This window comes from Solea solea, chromosome 17, assembly GCF_958295425.1.
Source record: "Solea solea chromosome 17, fSolSol10.1, whole genome shotgun sequence".
NCBI classification, from domain to species: Eukaryota; Metazoa; Chordata; class Actinopteri; order Pleuronectiformes; family Soleidae; genus Solea; species Solea solea.
This window is the reverse complement of record NC_081150.1, coordinates 11,106,262-11,122,258: the sequence shown is the minus strand read 5'-3', so window position 1 is coordinate 11,122,258 and position 15,997 is coordinate 11,106,262. Positions and strand designations below refer to the sequence as shown.

The following is a 15,997-nucleotide window of genomic DNA, read 5'->3' as shown; positions in this document are numbered from 1 at the left end:
CAGAAACAATAACATAATGAAAAACAAATATTGAGGAAAATAAATCGTAATATGATTTATTTTATCTGTTACATTTATGTAGGGGTTTTTTTTTTTTTAATTTTAGAAAGTGTTGACAGTGTTTCTCAAACCTGGAAATGATGACGTTTTCAAATGTGCTGTTTTGTCCACAAACCAAAACAATTTAGTTTTAATGATAAACCAGAAAATATTCACATTTAAGACACTGAAACACCAGATCACTTGTCTTAATTTAGTATTGAGTAATCAAGTAATTGTTTCAGCCCTTCATGTGTTATTGCTTTTTTGTTGTCCCCAAAAGTATATAGTATTAACAATAACAATGCTATTACTATGACTACTACTACTACTACTAATAATAATAATAATAATAGTAATAATAATAATAACGTTATTATATAGCAAAACATTACAGTGTCCACATTTTAATTCTAAATTTGCCAAACAGAAATGATTTCAGCAGAAGATAAAGTGAGAGCTCATATAATGATTGATGACTCGCGATTAAGGCAGAATAAACCACCTTACTGCATCTTGTTCTGGTTTGCTAAACTCTAAATTATATGGGTTTTCGTGCATGTCTGATTTGTTGGAATGTATTCATTATATTCAGTTGTGTCTTTTGCCTCAGGCTCTGAATCCATTATAATTATATCCCCCGCTGCCATAACATGAAAAATACTAACACAATTCTTAGGTTTTATATATCAAACTGTTTGCCTAGAAGAATAACAAAGCAACCACAAATGATTTGGTTCCATCATGTTGTGTAGTTTATTAACTACTGATTACGGTTGCAAATGTTACACTTGTTTAAAAATACAGTCTTTACTGCAGCCAGGACTTATTTTATCTAGTTGTGTGGGATTCCTGCAACCACCTCTGACTCGATACCACACTCATCATTTCCACGCTTGATCTTGAAGAAACCTGAAATCAGAGGACACAATAGAAATGAGCTATGGCCAACTCTTATTGTGATATCACGCTGTTCTCCACTTGAAAGAATGTGTGACAGAGAAATAGGATGGATGGTGATTTTGTTTTTACCATTGTCTCCCCAGTCACTGTTCCAGGAGTTTGCAGCCAGCCAGTAGGGTGTCCCATTCTCCTCTCCCCAGCCCAGAATCTTGATGGCGTGACCACCCAGCATTTCCCCTGTCACATGCTGATACACACCTACAATAACATCAAGTACAATCACATTTTAGTTAAGAGTTTTTGATTGGTGGTGTCAAAGTAACTGCAACATCTGTAATATGACTCTGCAGGCCTTCAATTGAAATGAAATCCATAATGGGGCACCAGTGTCCCCCACAACCCTCGTGTTGAGGATAAAGTAGTAGAAGCTAAATGAATGAATCATCAATAATCTATTCTGCCTATCCCTAGTACAAAAATGTAAAAAAAAAAAAAAATGCTAGTGAAAATTCTCCAAACTAAGGCCTTTTACTGTGCAATTAAAAATTGAGAGTATCAAGGTTTTTTTGTCTGACCACAAGGTAACATTTTTAGAAAAAATTAGGGATGCGATGATACCACTTTTTTGTGTCAGATACCGATTTCACAAAATATGAGTATCTACAGATACCGGTATTAGTCCGATACGGTCATTTTACACCATTTATGAACTACGAAGCTGTTGACTACACATTTGTGCCGAGTCATTACAAAGACATAATTATCCAACTGTATAACAAATATTCTTCTCCCAAAAACAAGAAATAAACAGCCCAAACATGACTCAGCTTAAATGCTTTTGCTGATTTTACATTTTTATAGTCTGTGCATAGTAAAGCATGTGATATATAGGATTTTTTGGATTTTTATCTGTCCGATATCCGATCCAGTGATTTTTGACTAGTATCAGACCGATAGCAATACTGACCAAATTCCCATCCCGGGCGTCTGAAGCAAAAATACTTTTTTTACTACATTTAAGACTGAAGCAAAACATAGGGGCATGTCTACATGTAATATGAATATATATAATATGAAATTATAATATATAACATAAATTGTGCTATTAATGTAACCATGAAACACTCAGGCAAGGATATATTTTTTGTTAATGGCAATAAAGAATCAAAAACCAGAGCCTGTATAAGCCTCACCAGTCTTATACAGCAGAAAGTCCTCATAAACAGAGAACGCTGCCTCTACAGGCCCACTCTTGTACAGCTCGGTCATGATCTGCTCCTGCTGCGACGGGACACTGTATGAGCTTCTCCCTGAAAAGAGGAAACTCATAAAAACATTGGGTCAAAGTTGAAAACATGGCAGGATATAAAACAATGGAGGTTAGAGTTCCAATACCAAAGTGTTTGTCTTTCGGATAGGATGGTGAGTATCCATCGATGCACATCATCTCACATTTGGGAGTCTCTTGTTCACCCTGACATGGTGGACGTGTTCCATTTACGTGATGCTCACAGGGAGCGATGGTGTAGGGCCTGCACCCTTCAGCATTAAAAAACAGGAATTTAATTTTGTCAAACTTCCATGCAGTTGTTTAAACCTCTTTTACATTCACACATACCAACTTTGGAATCATACAGTCCTCCTGTCACAAGCCCTTTCCTTGTCCAGTATTCCCATGCAGCAGAGGGATAACCGCCGAAACAGCTGCGACCACAGGGAAAATAAAAACATCACCAAGTGTTGATCATTGTCCCGTGTGTTATACGACCACGAATACAGTCAGATCACTCACCCCATGCCACATTCCTCACAACAGGTAAGCAGATCTTCCGCTGAGATCTCCAAAGAGATCCTACCACTGCTGTGGATGCATAACCTGTCAGACATCGCCTCAACTGCCCCAAAGGCCTGTGAGGGATAAACAAAATTAAAAAATTGAATCAGCTATTGGCCATATAATGTGGGCAGATACAAGGCATACGGCTTGGTTCTGGCTGTATTGTAAAATAGCAGATTATTACATATATACTGTAAACAGGTGTATAGGTGTGAAGCAGGGGAAATGCTAGTTTTAGGTCATGGATGATGGTTCTTATCCTGATTTATTTAGCACTGTCCTGGTGTTTTGTTGGTCAGTCTCACCCAGCAGGATCCACACGAACCTTGGTCTCTGATCTGCTGGATTGTGGGACAGTTGGGCCACTGTTGACGTGCGTCAAAGTTGTCCGGAAGCTGAATGCCCTCAACATCATGAACCCTGAACAGGAGAGTACAGTCACTGAAGCAGCGCAGCTACAGCTAAGAGGAACATGCTGACTGTCACCTGTCTGGACATGTGAGACACTTCACCTGGTGTAATTAAAACTTACACCTCTGGCAGCTTAGGTCCATTCAGTATAGTCCCACATAGCCCCTTCACATAGCTGACATCAGCGTTATAGAAGTTCTGTCTAGCCTGGAGGCGAAGAGACATTCATATCATACTTACAGTATAAAGTAAACTGTTACTCTTTATTCTTTGCAGCTCCAGTATGATGAGCTGTTTAAAAATGGATGGTCTCACCCTCCAGGTGGTTTTGGCTTTGTTAATAAAGTCGACCATCTCTGAGGAGAGAAGGCCGAGTTGAGGACGAGACCAGGCGACTGACACGGTCACCAGCACGTAGAGGAGTCGATGCATTCTGAGACAAAAGACCGTACAGTCAGCATGCAGAAGCAGTGGAAGACATTACAGCATGAAGATCACAAAAGTCTCAGATCATTTTCCCACATAGGGTTTGCTTAATTCTGCAATTTATAATTCATTTATAGTTCAGGACTTTTGTTTGTCATACTAATATAATTTTAATTTTCTATATATTGGTATCAATATATAAGTATATTTCAACCAAGAGACTTGTGTGCAACATATTTATTTGTTTGTATATCTAAATATATATATATATATATATATATATATATATATATATATATATATAGATATCAAATGCACAATTTTAGTTCTATTCAAAACATATTTGTTGGTTTTAACCCTGACACCTAACCTGTGTTAAGGCAAGCACACAAAATGTAATACAACTCATACATTAAGATGACAGAGAAAGGGCAGTAGTAATAATAACATTTTCAAATATAGGTTGTAACTTTTACCTGACTGCTCTTCTTCTGGACAATTCTCCCTGTCAGTGGATCAACAACTTTTCTCCTTCAGTCTTTTTATTTGTCACTTGTCTTTTTTTTTTTACAAGCCACACGTTGTGGGATCACATGGCTCATCACTTTAAATCTCATGTGATCCACAAAATGGCTTTCCAAAGGTTAACAGGTGCTCTTAAACCTGGGATCTTGCTACTATCAACATTATTATACATTTATGTGTTGGATATGTATGACATATGTCGTACACAAAAATTACAATTTTCAGTTTGTGCCTTATTCTGTATATGTGTGTATGTTCTTGTATGTGTTGCTTTTTGAGGACCAAAAATCATATAAACCAGTACAGAGTGAGGACATTTTGGGAAAGTAAGGACATTTTGGCTGGTCCTCACATCTTTAAAGGGCTTTTTGGGGTTTAAGACCTGATATTAGGGTTACAATTGGAATTGGGTTTAGGTTAGATGTAAGGTTTAGGCATTTAAGGGGCTAGTGAATGCATTATGTCCTCATTCAGAATGCTGTGCAAACAGTGTGTGTGTGTTTCTGCCAATGTACATGGACCTTGATCTTCTGCTGTCAAATAAAACGTAGAAACTACAGCATCATCTTCCAGGGTTGACCCACTAAAACAAACCGGCTGTAAACATGACAACTGTCGTTTTCGGCACAATGAACTTTAAAAAAGATCATGTTCAGATCATTTCACCTCTTTATTTGCTCAAATATATACAAATCAGAAATTCACATTACAAAGCAATGTTTGTAGCTCTCCTTTGGTTCTGTGCAAGGTTACTCTGTGCTGGCCTTTCTACTCACCAAAGCTGTATTAAGGACACTTCAGCTAGACGTCTCAATAAACATAAATCATGTATTGTGACATTTGTGTCATTTTGTATTCTCCCGTATTCACACCCCATGTCTAATACATTAAAATCCTTTACTGTATTTAAAAAGAAGTATGTAGAGATGACTATTAATCGATACAGAATGACACAGAAAGAAAGTATGACAAAGGTCAGGGACAGAAATCTGTAGACACTGTGGGAAACGGTGTGACGGCGTGATGGAACATCATGGACACATGTACAGACACACATGGAGTCTGAGTTGACCGTCTAGAGCTAGACTATATCTCTGAGTGCTACCGGATGCTGAAACATGTTTTCTTTGTCAAAATGTCACTAAAAAAAAAAAAAAAAAAAAAGAGGAAATTAAATGTATGATGATAATGGGGGCGGGACTAGTTAAGCTTTGCTTCTCCCGCTTTCCCTTTCGGTTATGTATATTGTGTGAACTGCAATGTTATGTGATGAGTGATCTAAATGTCATGACCGAAATAAATAAAGAAATAAAGAAATAAATAAATAAATAGATAAATAGATAAATAAATAAATAAATAAATAAATAAATAAATAAATAAATAAATAAACCTAACCCCAGCCCTTAAATCGCACCGTTCTTTTTCCTTTTTCTCCTATGTCAAAGTACAAAGAGTAGAATGAACACAGACAGAAGCGTGTTGATGGGATGTTCCCCGCAGGATCTACACAGTACATCTCCATCGTAAATGCTCTGGCAGGTGCGTCTCCCACAGACACTTTTAAGTATAAAATACCAAGCCAGCTTTGTTTGGACATGAAAAATATATTTTGAGGAGAATTAAAAGAAAACTGTTTTGTAACCCTGTTCCTGAAAACGCCTAAAAATAGGCAGTGTTGTCTTGTCTTGAAACAATTCAGCCTACTCGGCTGAATAACGCATCTATTATATTTTTTGATGTGGATTCTGAAATTTAAGACAAAACAAAAAGGCAAAAATATTTCACACTAATCAAAAATACAAAGAAACAAATGATTTGCGTAAATTATTAACGGACAACAACACACCCTGTTCAAAGTGCCATTTATGCTGGTGAATATAACCACACTAAATTGTGTGTAAAGACTTCTACTCTAGATGTCGAATGGACTACAACAATTCACTATCGTTCCCATCGTGATTAGATCAGCCTGCAACCAGAACCTCCTAAAAACTAAATAGTTCCTTGATGCTGTAACGTCTGTAACAACGAGGAAGAATCAGGGAAGATATGTTTGAGATTTCTATGATGAGAGGGGAACCAGACCTCCAGGGGGCTTTTCTGAGTCTGTAGCCCCCAGGAGAGGTGAGGGCGATGAGGTTCACTTTCCCTGCATGTCACTGGTTCCCTGTGCCTGTGTCGCAGTGGTGCTGAGATACTGCCAGCTGAGCGCGGCCAGCAGCATGGCAGCAGACAAGTAAATGAGCGACAGGTGGTGGGTCCTGGAGGGAAAGCTGGACTGTGACAGCGTGGACTTCTCCCGGATGAGAGCCAGGATGTGCAGTGTCTTGTCCCGTGACGGGTCAGTGAGGGAGACCTTCTGTAAAATCTGCAGAGGGGGGAAGAAGGACTGCTTGTGTTAAAAAGTGTTCTTTGAGTGCAATGATCCAAGAAAAAAAAAGGTGTTGACAACACACCCACCTCCTCGCTGTGGTGGGAGATAATGGTGTGCACCGCTCTAATGTTGGTGGCCTCCATCATGAGGGTGACAGCCTGTCCATTCCTTACCTTTACCACTCCCTTGAACACCATGGGGTTGTTGTAGCATGATGATAATGTAGCTATTGCCATCACCTGGTCAGCAGAGGAATAACATGCAGAGAGAAGAAGAAATAAAAAAAAAAACACCAGAACCTTTACTGTGAAGAAACCCAAGTGTACATGACATATCACTCTGTACCTGTGGAATAGCACAGAAATTGAAGACGCTTTGGTTGCGGAGACGGGACAGGTACGTGATAACATCTGGGACGTGTCGCAGGGCGTCGGTGATCAGCAGGTTGAGACACGACAAAGCCGACTCCAGCTTCTCCGGTTGAGCCAGGTCCTCAAGACGACCTGCAAACTGACTCCAAGCCTGCATGGGCACACAGAGACACGGGTCGACACAACGTCACGTGGTTGCATGTGTAAACAAGACCACACTGAGACCAAGATAAGACCTTAACTTTTAGGGACTGAGACCAAACGCAGTGCACTATATTTAGTACACCAGGCTCTTTCTGACTTTATGAGTCAACAGTAAACGTATTTCCAGAAGATAATGTCACTGAAATCACAAACTTCACAGGAAATTTTGTAAAACCAAAAATTATAATAACAATAAGTAATAATAATAAAGTAGTACAATACGTTATTCACATCCTTTTTGTACAGACATTTCACAATCCACAGTGGAAGCAGAAAAGAAGAAGTATTTACTTCTGTTTCACTGCGTGACTGTGAGCTCAGGTCAGACACATACTCAAACACACTCACACGAGATAGAAAGACAGTTTCTACCTCTTTTGGCCAGAAGGCACGTCCCTCTTGTGTGTCCTCTAGATAGTCCCGGATGATGTTGGTCTTCTGGAGGAACAAGCCTATGGAGTTGGCCAGCTTGGTGTCCTGCCCCACCTCAGCATCCTCCAGCTGGGACGCAGAGAACAGCTGAGACAGACCAATGCCAACCAGACCTGCCACATAGTGGCAATACTGGACAGAGGAAAAAAGAGAAGATTCTGGATTATAAAAGAGAACACATACATTTACTGTTATGTCCAGAGAGAAGCAGATTTACCACTTCACTATTAAACATTTATTCTCTGCTCTAATTGACCAATTTCTTGATTTCTAATGTCACAGGCCCCAGTAAAGATAGCAGTGTTCATAATGCCATCAAAATAAGTGCAGGTTCTTTTGTTTCACTCTAAATATTTGTGTTATCGTCCTCCTGTAACATTGCTAACATTAGTGGGAACAGTCACCTGGTCCCACTCCTTCATGGATCCCACTTTCTTCACAAGGAAGTCGGCCATTCCCACTCCCATGCGGTGGCAGATATCCGAGATGACGTCTCTGTATTCCTGGGCGAGGTTTCGAAATTCCAGTGATATCTGGATTACAAAAGGTCACAGACATTTTGCAGTTAAAAAATGTCTGCAGGAAAGGACAGAGTCGTCTGTACTTCCTTAGAAGGCTGGCATCCTTCAACGTCTGCAGGAAGCTGCTACAGACCTTCTACCAGTCTGTGGTAGCGAGTGCCCTCCTGTACACAGTGGTGTGCTGGGGGGGCAGCCTAAAGAAGAAGGACGCTTCACGCCTGGACAAACTAATAAGGAAGGCAGGCTCTGTTGTAGGCACAGAACTGGACAGTCTGACATCGATAGCTGAGCGACGCACACTCAACAGGCTCCTGTCCATCATAGACAATCCACACCATCCACTACACAGCACCATACACAGACAGAGGAGCAGCTTCAGTGACTGACTGCTGTCAATGTCCTGCTCCACAGAAAGACTGAGGAGATCATTCCTGCCCCATGCCATCAGACTCTTCAACCTGCATCATACATGACACATACACGCAAGCACACATGTACATCTCATTCTACAACGCCTTTATATTTTTTATATATTTTTTCTTTTTTCCTTTTTATACATATGTTTCAGTTTATATTTAGACTGTACATAGACCTGCATGCCTCTTATGTTTCTATCGTGTAACATATTCTGGAGCTGCTGAACTGTGAATTTCTCTGTGAGATGAATAAAGTATCTATCTATCATCTATCTAAATAAAATAATAAATCTAGGCAAGAGTCTTATTTGTCTGCCTATTGCCCTCCTAGAAGCAGAAGTACTGACCGTAGGGAAATCGTTCAGAACCTGTCGGTCTTTCTCCTGGCTCTCAGTGAAACACCACTCATCCTGGTACAGGAAGGTGTGGAAATCATTCAGCATGGGAACCTTCTTGTCCAGGGGGATGGTCATGTCGTCCTCCACTGTGTCCAGCGCTCGCAACACCAAGTAGAAAATACAAACTGCGTGTCTGAATGATGGAGACGGAGAGGAGCTTTCAATCATGAGTTGTGTGTATGGCAAAATGGCCTTGTCACAGATTTAGACAATAGCATACAGGTCTTACAGTTCCAAAAAGATCAGGTTAACTTACACACAGAAGATTCCCTTTCAACAAGGTGCACAACACAGTCGCTCACTGATGGCGTGCATTTACAAACAGCTGCCATTTCTTTATTAACAGTTCTGACCTGAACACTGAGCTTAAATTAGACACATAGCAGCAGAAGTAGCAGCAGCAGCAGCAGCAGAAGTCTCTGCCTGCAATATTAATAGTTACCTTTCAAATTCCTGCTGCATGTTCACAGTGCAATATCCTTTATGTTGTACTGTTATGTTGCTTAATCTTGAGTATTTGTTTTGAACTCTGTTTGGACCACATTTTGAAGGTCTCGGCCTCGTCTCAGACTGGAACACATTTTTTATTCCGTCGTTGTCTCAATCAAAGAGGATTTGAGATTTTAAACCAATACCTGTCAAGACCACAACATGTTTATGACTACAAATCATTACTGTTTGACTGCATTGAAAATGCAACTTTGTCAAATCCTGGTGCCCTGTGTGTTTTGGGTGTGGCGAGCAGCCCTGACTCCAACAAATGTAACTTAAAAGACTATGAGATGCAGTATTGCAGATATATCAGTGTTATCAAGTTATCTCTTGTTTTTATTTTACAATAACATAGTGTACATGAAAAAGTGGCCTGTGGTGATATTGTTTCTTCAAAGTGTTAAGTTTATCATTTCAGTGCACTGAAAAACACTCATTTAATTGTCAGACTTTTCACAGCTTACATCACTGCTTCAGTTGTAGACTGCCTACAGTTGGACACATGCAAAACCAAAGGTAGAAGTCAGGAACATAAGTTTGTTTGTGCTGTTTGTAATTGCAATATAATGTGCTTGATTGAATGGTTGAGTTTTCATGCGTTTGTGCACTGGAGGAAAGACAACATGCCTGGCATACACACACACACAACCCTAACCCTCACCACCACAACTAAATGCCTATCCTTTACCCTAACCCTAAAACCAGGTCTTAACCCCCAAAAAACCCTTTAAAGATGTGAGGACCAGTCAAAATGTACTCACTCTGTATGGTTAATACGATTATTGGTCCTCACAAAGACATAAATACAAGAATGCACACACACACACACACACATAGACACGCCCCTCGCTCATCACCTGAGGTGATCCAGCTCTCAGAAAGAAGTGTTACTCACCTCAACTCCCCGTCCAGTGCTTGAGTCACGGCTGCAAAGCTGCGGCTGGTCTGGTTCAAGTACACATAACAGGTCCGCAGGCTCTCGCTCATGGACTCCTGACAGGAGAGACAGAAGAAGGCCGAGTGTCGGTAAAAGCTGGCGGGTCTAACGGCGCTGCGGGCTCGGGCGGCCTCCAAAATAAGAGCTGCACTGATCTGTGCAGAGCGTCTGTAGATCTGCTGTTGTGATTCACACCTGACTCCTCCCACATATACCCAAAACATTACTCTGACATTACTCAACGGGTAGAGGTCGATCGATATTGGTTGTTCTATGGCCCATATTTAAAAAAAAAATTTAAATCTATCTGATTAAATATAACTGTTTATTCACAAAATATAGCAGATAAAGTTGCACAGTGCGATACGAATGGTATCAGTACTCGAGTATCATGATACAATCTAATCGTAACAAAAGCATATCATTCCAGCCCTACCTAAAATATTGATTTGGTGATATACCGCCGTCATTCCTCGTGCAAGACGGTAGTCGATACGCCAGGGCAATTATAGTTATTTATCATGCTCGACAGTAAACGGTCGCTGCCAGTTTCACTCGCTGGCTGTCACTACTTCATGTCTCCTTGTGGTGGCGCTGCTCAAATTGATGACCTGGCCGAAGAAGAGGGAGTTTACAGTGATAATGGTGGAGAAAGATAAATTAAGAGATGCTCCATCCATGTTCAATACAAAGACTTTATATTATATGCTGTGAATAAATAGCGAAATCCTGCACTTTTAACTCTTTCACTGACATTTTGTTTTCTTCAGTCGGGCAGATATTGTGATGTATCGCCATATGATAGTCATGTAATATATTGATTATCATAGAATCATTGTGTTGTGATATTATTGGTATCATGGACCATGTATCATTTTTCATATTGTGAGGGTTACCCTGTGATTCCCACCCCTAATGCACCTTGAGGAACCCTGCTGTGGAGAACCTGTTGTCTTGGAAAACAGAACCTACTCATGTAATAAACAATCAAATAGTCTAATTTATTGAAAATGAATGTAAAAGCCTATATAGAAACTATATAACGGTCTGTGTGGGCTGCTGCTCACTGAGGGTCACATTGGTGTTTTAAAAAAGTGGGATTATCTGTCAAACATGCGCACAGCATCGCTCCCCGCCGCTGAACCCTTCCAAGCTCATTATGTGACGTAAATCCTGAGTCAGTGGTCATCTCTGCCTCTGTGTGTGTGTGTGTGTGTGTGTGTATGAGAGAGAGAGAGCCAACACACGAGTCCAAGTCCAATTACCTGACTCTCTTCCCACCGGCTCATTTATTAAAGGCGACATAGAATGCTTGTATCACACATATATGTTAGTTATAAGGGTCTACTTACATATATTAACTTGTTTTTATGGTTAAAATCCTCCTAATCGCTGCAAACGAGCCGATCAAAATATCTCTTTACTGACGCTCTCGTCAGCCGCGCTTTCAGAACAAAACCACACCCCCAGAACCAGGACTGTGTTGTGATTGGCCAGCCAACGAGAGCTTTCCTACTGTACTGTGATTGGCCAGGTACCTGGAAGTGACGTAATAGATAGGCCAGCTCTCAGATACACAGCTCCCCCTCTGGCACGGTGGATGCTCTGCATCTCAGCAGCTACAACGAGAGTATGCAGTTTTTATCTCCTTAAAATAACGCTGTTATTATATTATTTAACAATAATATAAATGATTTTATTCATATGACTAATCAAACTCCTGCCCATTATTCTGAGCTACATTCAACACCCAAGACTGTCAAAGAGTTTGTATCCATGTTCACCAGCAGAGGGCAGAGAAATCAATGTTTATATATGAATTAATCAGCCTTAAAGGGATACTTGAGTAAAAGTAGAAGTATCTTACCAGAAAATGACTTTGGTAGAAGTTGAGGTCACTGTTTTATAATATTACTTAAGTATCAAATGACATTTTCTGACATAAAATGAACTTAAGTTTTAGAAGTAAAAGTATTAAATAAGTGAGGATCTAGGATTGAGCGACGATACCTCAGTGGTAGGGCAAGTTGTCTTTCAACTGGAATGTTGTGGGTTCAATTTCTGGCTCTGCTAGTCTATATGTGTCCTTGAGCAAGACACTTAACCCCATGTTGCAGTGTGTGAATGGCAAAATATAGTGATAAGCAGCTCATCAAGACTAGGAAAGCTCTATATAAATACAGACATTCGTATAATTATGTTTCAAAGGAACCACAGAGGAAAACTGACATTCCTCGCCTGTGGTAAATGCCAGTGGCAATGACAAGGTGATGAACTGACAGTGTTCTTCAGGCAAAGTTGATTCTGTCAAAACATTTAACTTAAATATTGTTCATGAACAATCAAGTGTAGCTGTTGAGTGATACAAAGGCGTATCAAGGGAGTTTGGGGACCCATGGGCTAAAGGAGTTATAGCAGGGGTGGGCAACATTTATTTCTAATTTAAAGGAATCCAGTGAAAGGCTACAAACATAACATTTTAAATAAATAATAATTATTAAACCCATCTTTATCAACAATATTACATTTTAAATGTAAAAATGCTTGAAAAACTAAAAAGTTTTTTAGCTGTGACATAACCTTACAGTTTTCTTGCCTAAGGCTATTTCAAAATAAAAGTCTGGCAGTGTTTCACTAGTTTAATGCTATTAAGGAGTGAAACTGAAATGTTTTGTCTGTGTTTGCGGTGGTTAAAAAATAACTTATCTGTGTCGACTGCTCACATCACAACTTCAGCTGAGCAAGAGTCAAGTTAAGGGTCACCTGTGAGGATGTAGCGGGCCGGATAAAACTGGTTCTGAGGGCCAGATCCGGCCCCAGGGCCTTATGTTGCCCATGTGTGGGTTATAGCTTTAAAAGTGTTGTGGGTTTGTTTTAGAGATTACGAGTAAAAAAATGACCACAGTGTCATCTCACACCCAGGTGCGTTTCCCCTGTTGCAGCGTCATAAAATTCACTTTAAAATAAAACAACATCCTGTTGACAAATTTAGATACCATCAATAAAATGGTGTTGTTAAATGGGATAACGGAATCTCTTATGACTCACGGGTCATGTCACCCAAGGTGAGTCTGCCTGAAAGAACCAAACACCCATCGTCAGCTCCTCTGTGCACAGTGTGACAGATGAGACAAGGCTAAGTAAACTGTTACACTTGTTATTGTATAGCTTTTTTTTTTGCTCATTGTCATTACACAAGAGATGGTGAACTGCAGCTCTCCTCCATTTTGTCTTCCAAAAATTATTCATAAGTAAAATTCTGTAGAATTAGTAGTGAAATGGACAATTCTCCCTCTCAGTGGATCAACAACTTTCTCCTTCAGTCTTTTTATTTACATCTCAGCAGCTACAACGAGAGTAGTTCTTCTTCTTCTGCGGTTGAATGTACGCAACCGGATGTGCCCGGACTAGTGCCCGCACCAGGAGGCGCTACGGTGGTGAGAGGAGTGGTGAGGATTTCTGATGACGACATCAAACTACGGAAGTGCCGATCCGCTTCGCAGAGCCCAGGAAAACAATACAACACTATTTTCTCAGCAGTGGCTGAACTGTTTGTTCTGAAGCTTTAGGGTTTCATAAACGAGGTAATGACGCAGATACACACACACGCAGCGTTAATTGGAGCTTCCGGTCTATGTGGGCTTTAAGGAACAGGCCAATCTGTATACAGCTCAGCCTGTCGTGTGCGTGCACACACTAAACATGATGTGCTGCAGACCCGGTTACAGACTGTTAACGCTGCCTTGATGCTGCCTTTATGTCATTCACTTAATCCGTGAAGCATAACGCACATGTGTGCATACGTCGTACCCATCGTATGCTGCTTCATATAATCTCACATGAGTTATTATTCGCAAAAGGGGCAGCCCGTGGCCAAGTGGAAAGGGAACTTGACTTGTAACCGGAAGGTCGCCGGTTCAAATCCCCACCCGGCCAAAAAGGGCTGGGGTACCCCTGAGCAAGGTACCCAACTCCCAATGCTCCCCGGGCGCTACTCAGTGTGGCAGCCCACTGCTCCTAATTCTAGGATGGGTCAAAATGCAGAGGAATACTTTCCCTAAGGGGGTTAATATAAAAAAAAATTGAAGAGGTTTTACTCACATGATCCAACTTGGTCATGACGGAGCTGCATCCGCCGAGTTTGAATTTGAACAGGTTGTATAGTTCCTCGGGGTGACCCAGTGACTTCAGGATGTCCATGATGCCTCAGGTGTTCCGCTGCTGACTCTGTTTCTTTAAACCCTAAGCAGAGATGTGTCCTCCATCAGATACTCGGCAGCGGCAGCAGCAGTAGCGGCGGAGCAGAGGAGGAAACACGGCATTCGGTAAACAACTCTGGTCAGATCAACCGACGCCTCTGATTGGTTGGTGAGTCATGGGTTTAGCGCCGAGCGTCCAATGAGAGACGAGGGCGTCTGGTGTGATGCCCCGCCTCAGTAAGCCATCTGTGCAGCGCAGCGTCCGATTGGTCGGTTATTTATCCTGTAAAAAAGAAAACTATCTACACCCGATAACCGTCTGCATACTGTAAGAGAGGGGGCGGAACTACATGTTGTTCCACGCAGAATCACAGAGAATAAAATAAAAAAATATATGAATATTAAACAAACAGACCAGAAGACTTGTCCAAATCACTTCCGCCCCTATGTTGCACTCTGCAGACAGACCCATGGGTTCCTGCCTGAGACAGTGTGCTGTTTTTATCTCCTTAAAATAACGCTGTTATTATATTATTTAACAATAATATAAATTATTTTATTCATATGACTAATCAAACTCCTGCCCATCATTCTGAGCTACATTCAACCAGCCCCGGCTCCAGAACCATATTGTGAGGGGGGCATGTGATGATCATACATACTGTACTTAATCTATATGGTCTATTATTACCGGGACAAGCACAAATTTCCCTTCATATGCACATGAAAACCAGTTGTACAACCAACAGCAATCACAATAACACACCCCCTTTAAATAAATATCTTCTCTACTCATGGAGATACAAACTCAAACAATGACAAAAAAAAGTCCACAGCTTGCATCACCTTGAGAATTAAATGCTTCCACACTCCCTCTGAGAGGCAATCGGGTTATGGCCAGGAACTGTAACATGACGATAATAGCACCGATGTAGTACCGATTTCTGGCTAGCTGGCCTTCATTCACAAGGGTAGAAATCTCCTGTCCTGAATCAGCCTTCTTGACTCCCTCGCGCCACTTTGCCACACTTTCCATGTGTTCTTTACACTCTTCATGCTTGCGCAATCCTCTCTCTGCTGCGTGTTTCCAGTCACAATAGCCAGTTTTCGTGAACACAGAATCTACAGTCCCAAACTTTCGACATGCAAAACAAAATGCAGCGTCAGCTTTAACACTGTATTCTAACCAGTCTCTATGGTTGTACCACAGGGCAACAAATGAGCGTTTCTTACCCTTGAAAGGGCGAGAGGGAAACTTCTTCAAAATGATCTGAGCAGGCTTGTCCTCACCTAAATCACCCAGAGGACCACTGTGACCATGGCCTCGTGATTGGGAGAGCCCGCTGCAGCTGGGATTGGCGCTATAATCGGCATGCTCCGGCTCTGCTGTGTTGCTACCGCTAGCTAGCTGCGGCTGCTCACTAGCTGTTGGCTCCTCCAGCTCCTTCTCCGCCACAGGGATACGGTCCTCCTGCTCAGCTGTCGCTCGTGCATTTTTAGTTTGTGGTGGCG

General features: G+C 41.1%; 2 protein-coding genes across 2 annotated transcripts; both read right to left on the bottom strand.

Moving 5' to 3' along the window:
* Positions 1 to 771: 771 nt before the first annotated feature.
* LOC131443963 (cathepsin B-like) lies at positions 772 to 4,185 on the bottom strand. Its single transcript, XM_058614064.1, has 10 exons — positions 4,093 to 4,185; positions 3,506 to 3,623; positions 3,312 to 3,397; positions 3,085 to 3,199; positions 2,735 to 2,850; positions 2,561 to 2,646; positions 2,338 to 2,481; positions 2,136 to 2,252; positions 1,072 to 1,200; positions 772 to 951 (listed from the first exon to the last, which is right to left on the bottom strand). Exons 2-10 carry the CDS (start codon positions 3,620 to 3,622, stop codon positions 875 to 877), a joined length of 987 nt encoding a protein of 328 aa, XP_058470047.1. The 5' UTR covers position 3,623; positions 4,093 to 4,185; the 3' UTR covers positions 772 to 874.
* A 613-nt stretch (positions 4,186 to 4,798) lies between these two features.
* Positions 4,799 to 14,601, bottom strand: LOC131443962 (squalene synthase-like). Its single transcript, XM_058614063.1, has 8 exons — positions 14,388 to 14,601; positions 10,245 to 10,342; positions 8,807 to 8,990; positions 7,927 to 8,055; positions 7,463 to 7,654; positions 6,861 to 7,037; positions 6,602 to 6,754; positions 4,799 to 6,509 (listed from the first exon to the last, which is right to left on the bottom strand). The coding sequence occupies exons 1-8, from the start codon at positions 14,484 to 14,486 to the stop codon at positions 6,282 to 6,284; spliced, it is 1,260 nt and encodes a 419-aa protein (XP_058470046.1). The 5' UTR covers positions 14,487 to 14,601; the 3' UTR covers positions 4,799 to 6,281.
* Between the last annotated feature and the right edge of the window lie 1,396 nt (positions 14,602 to 15,997).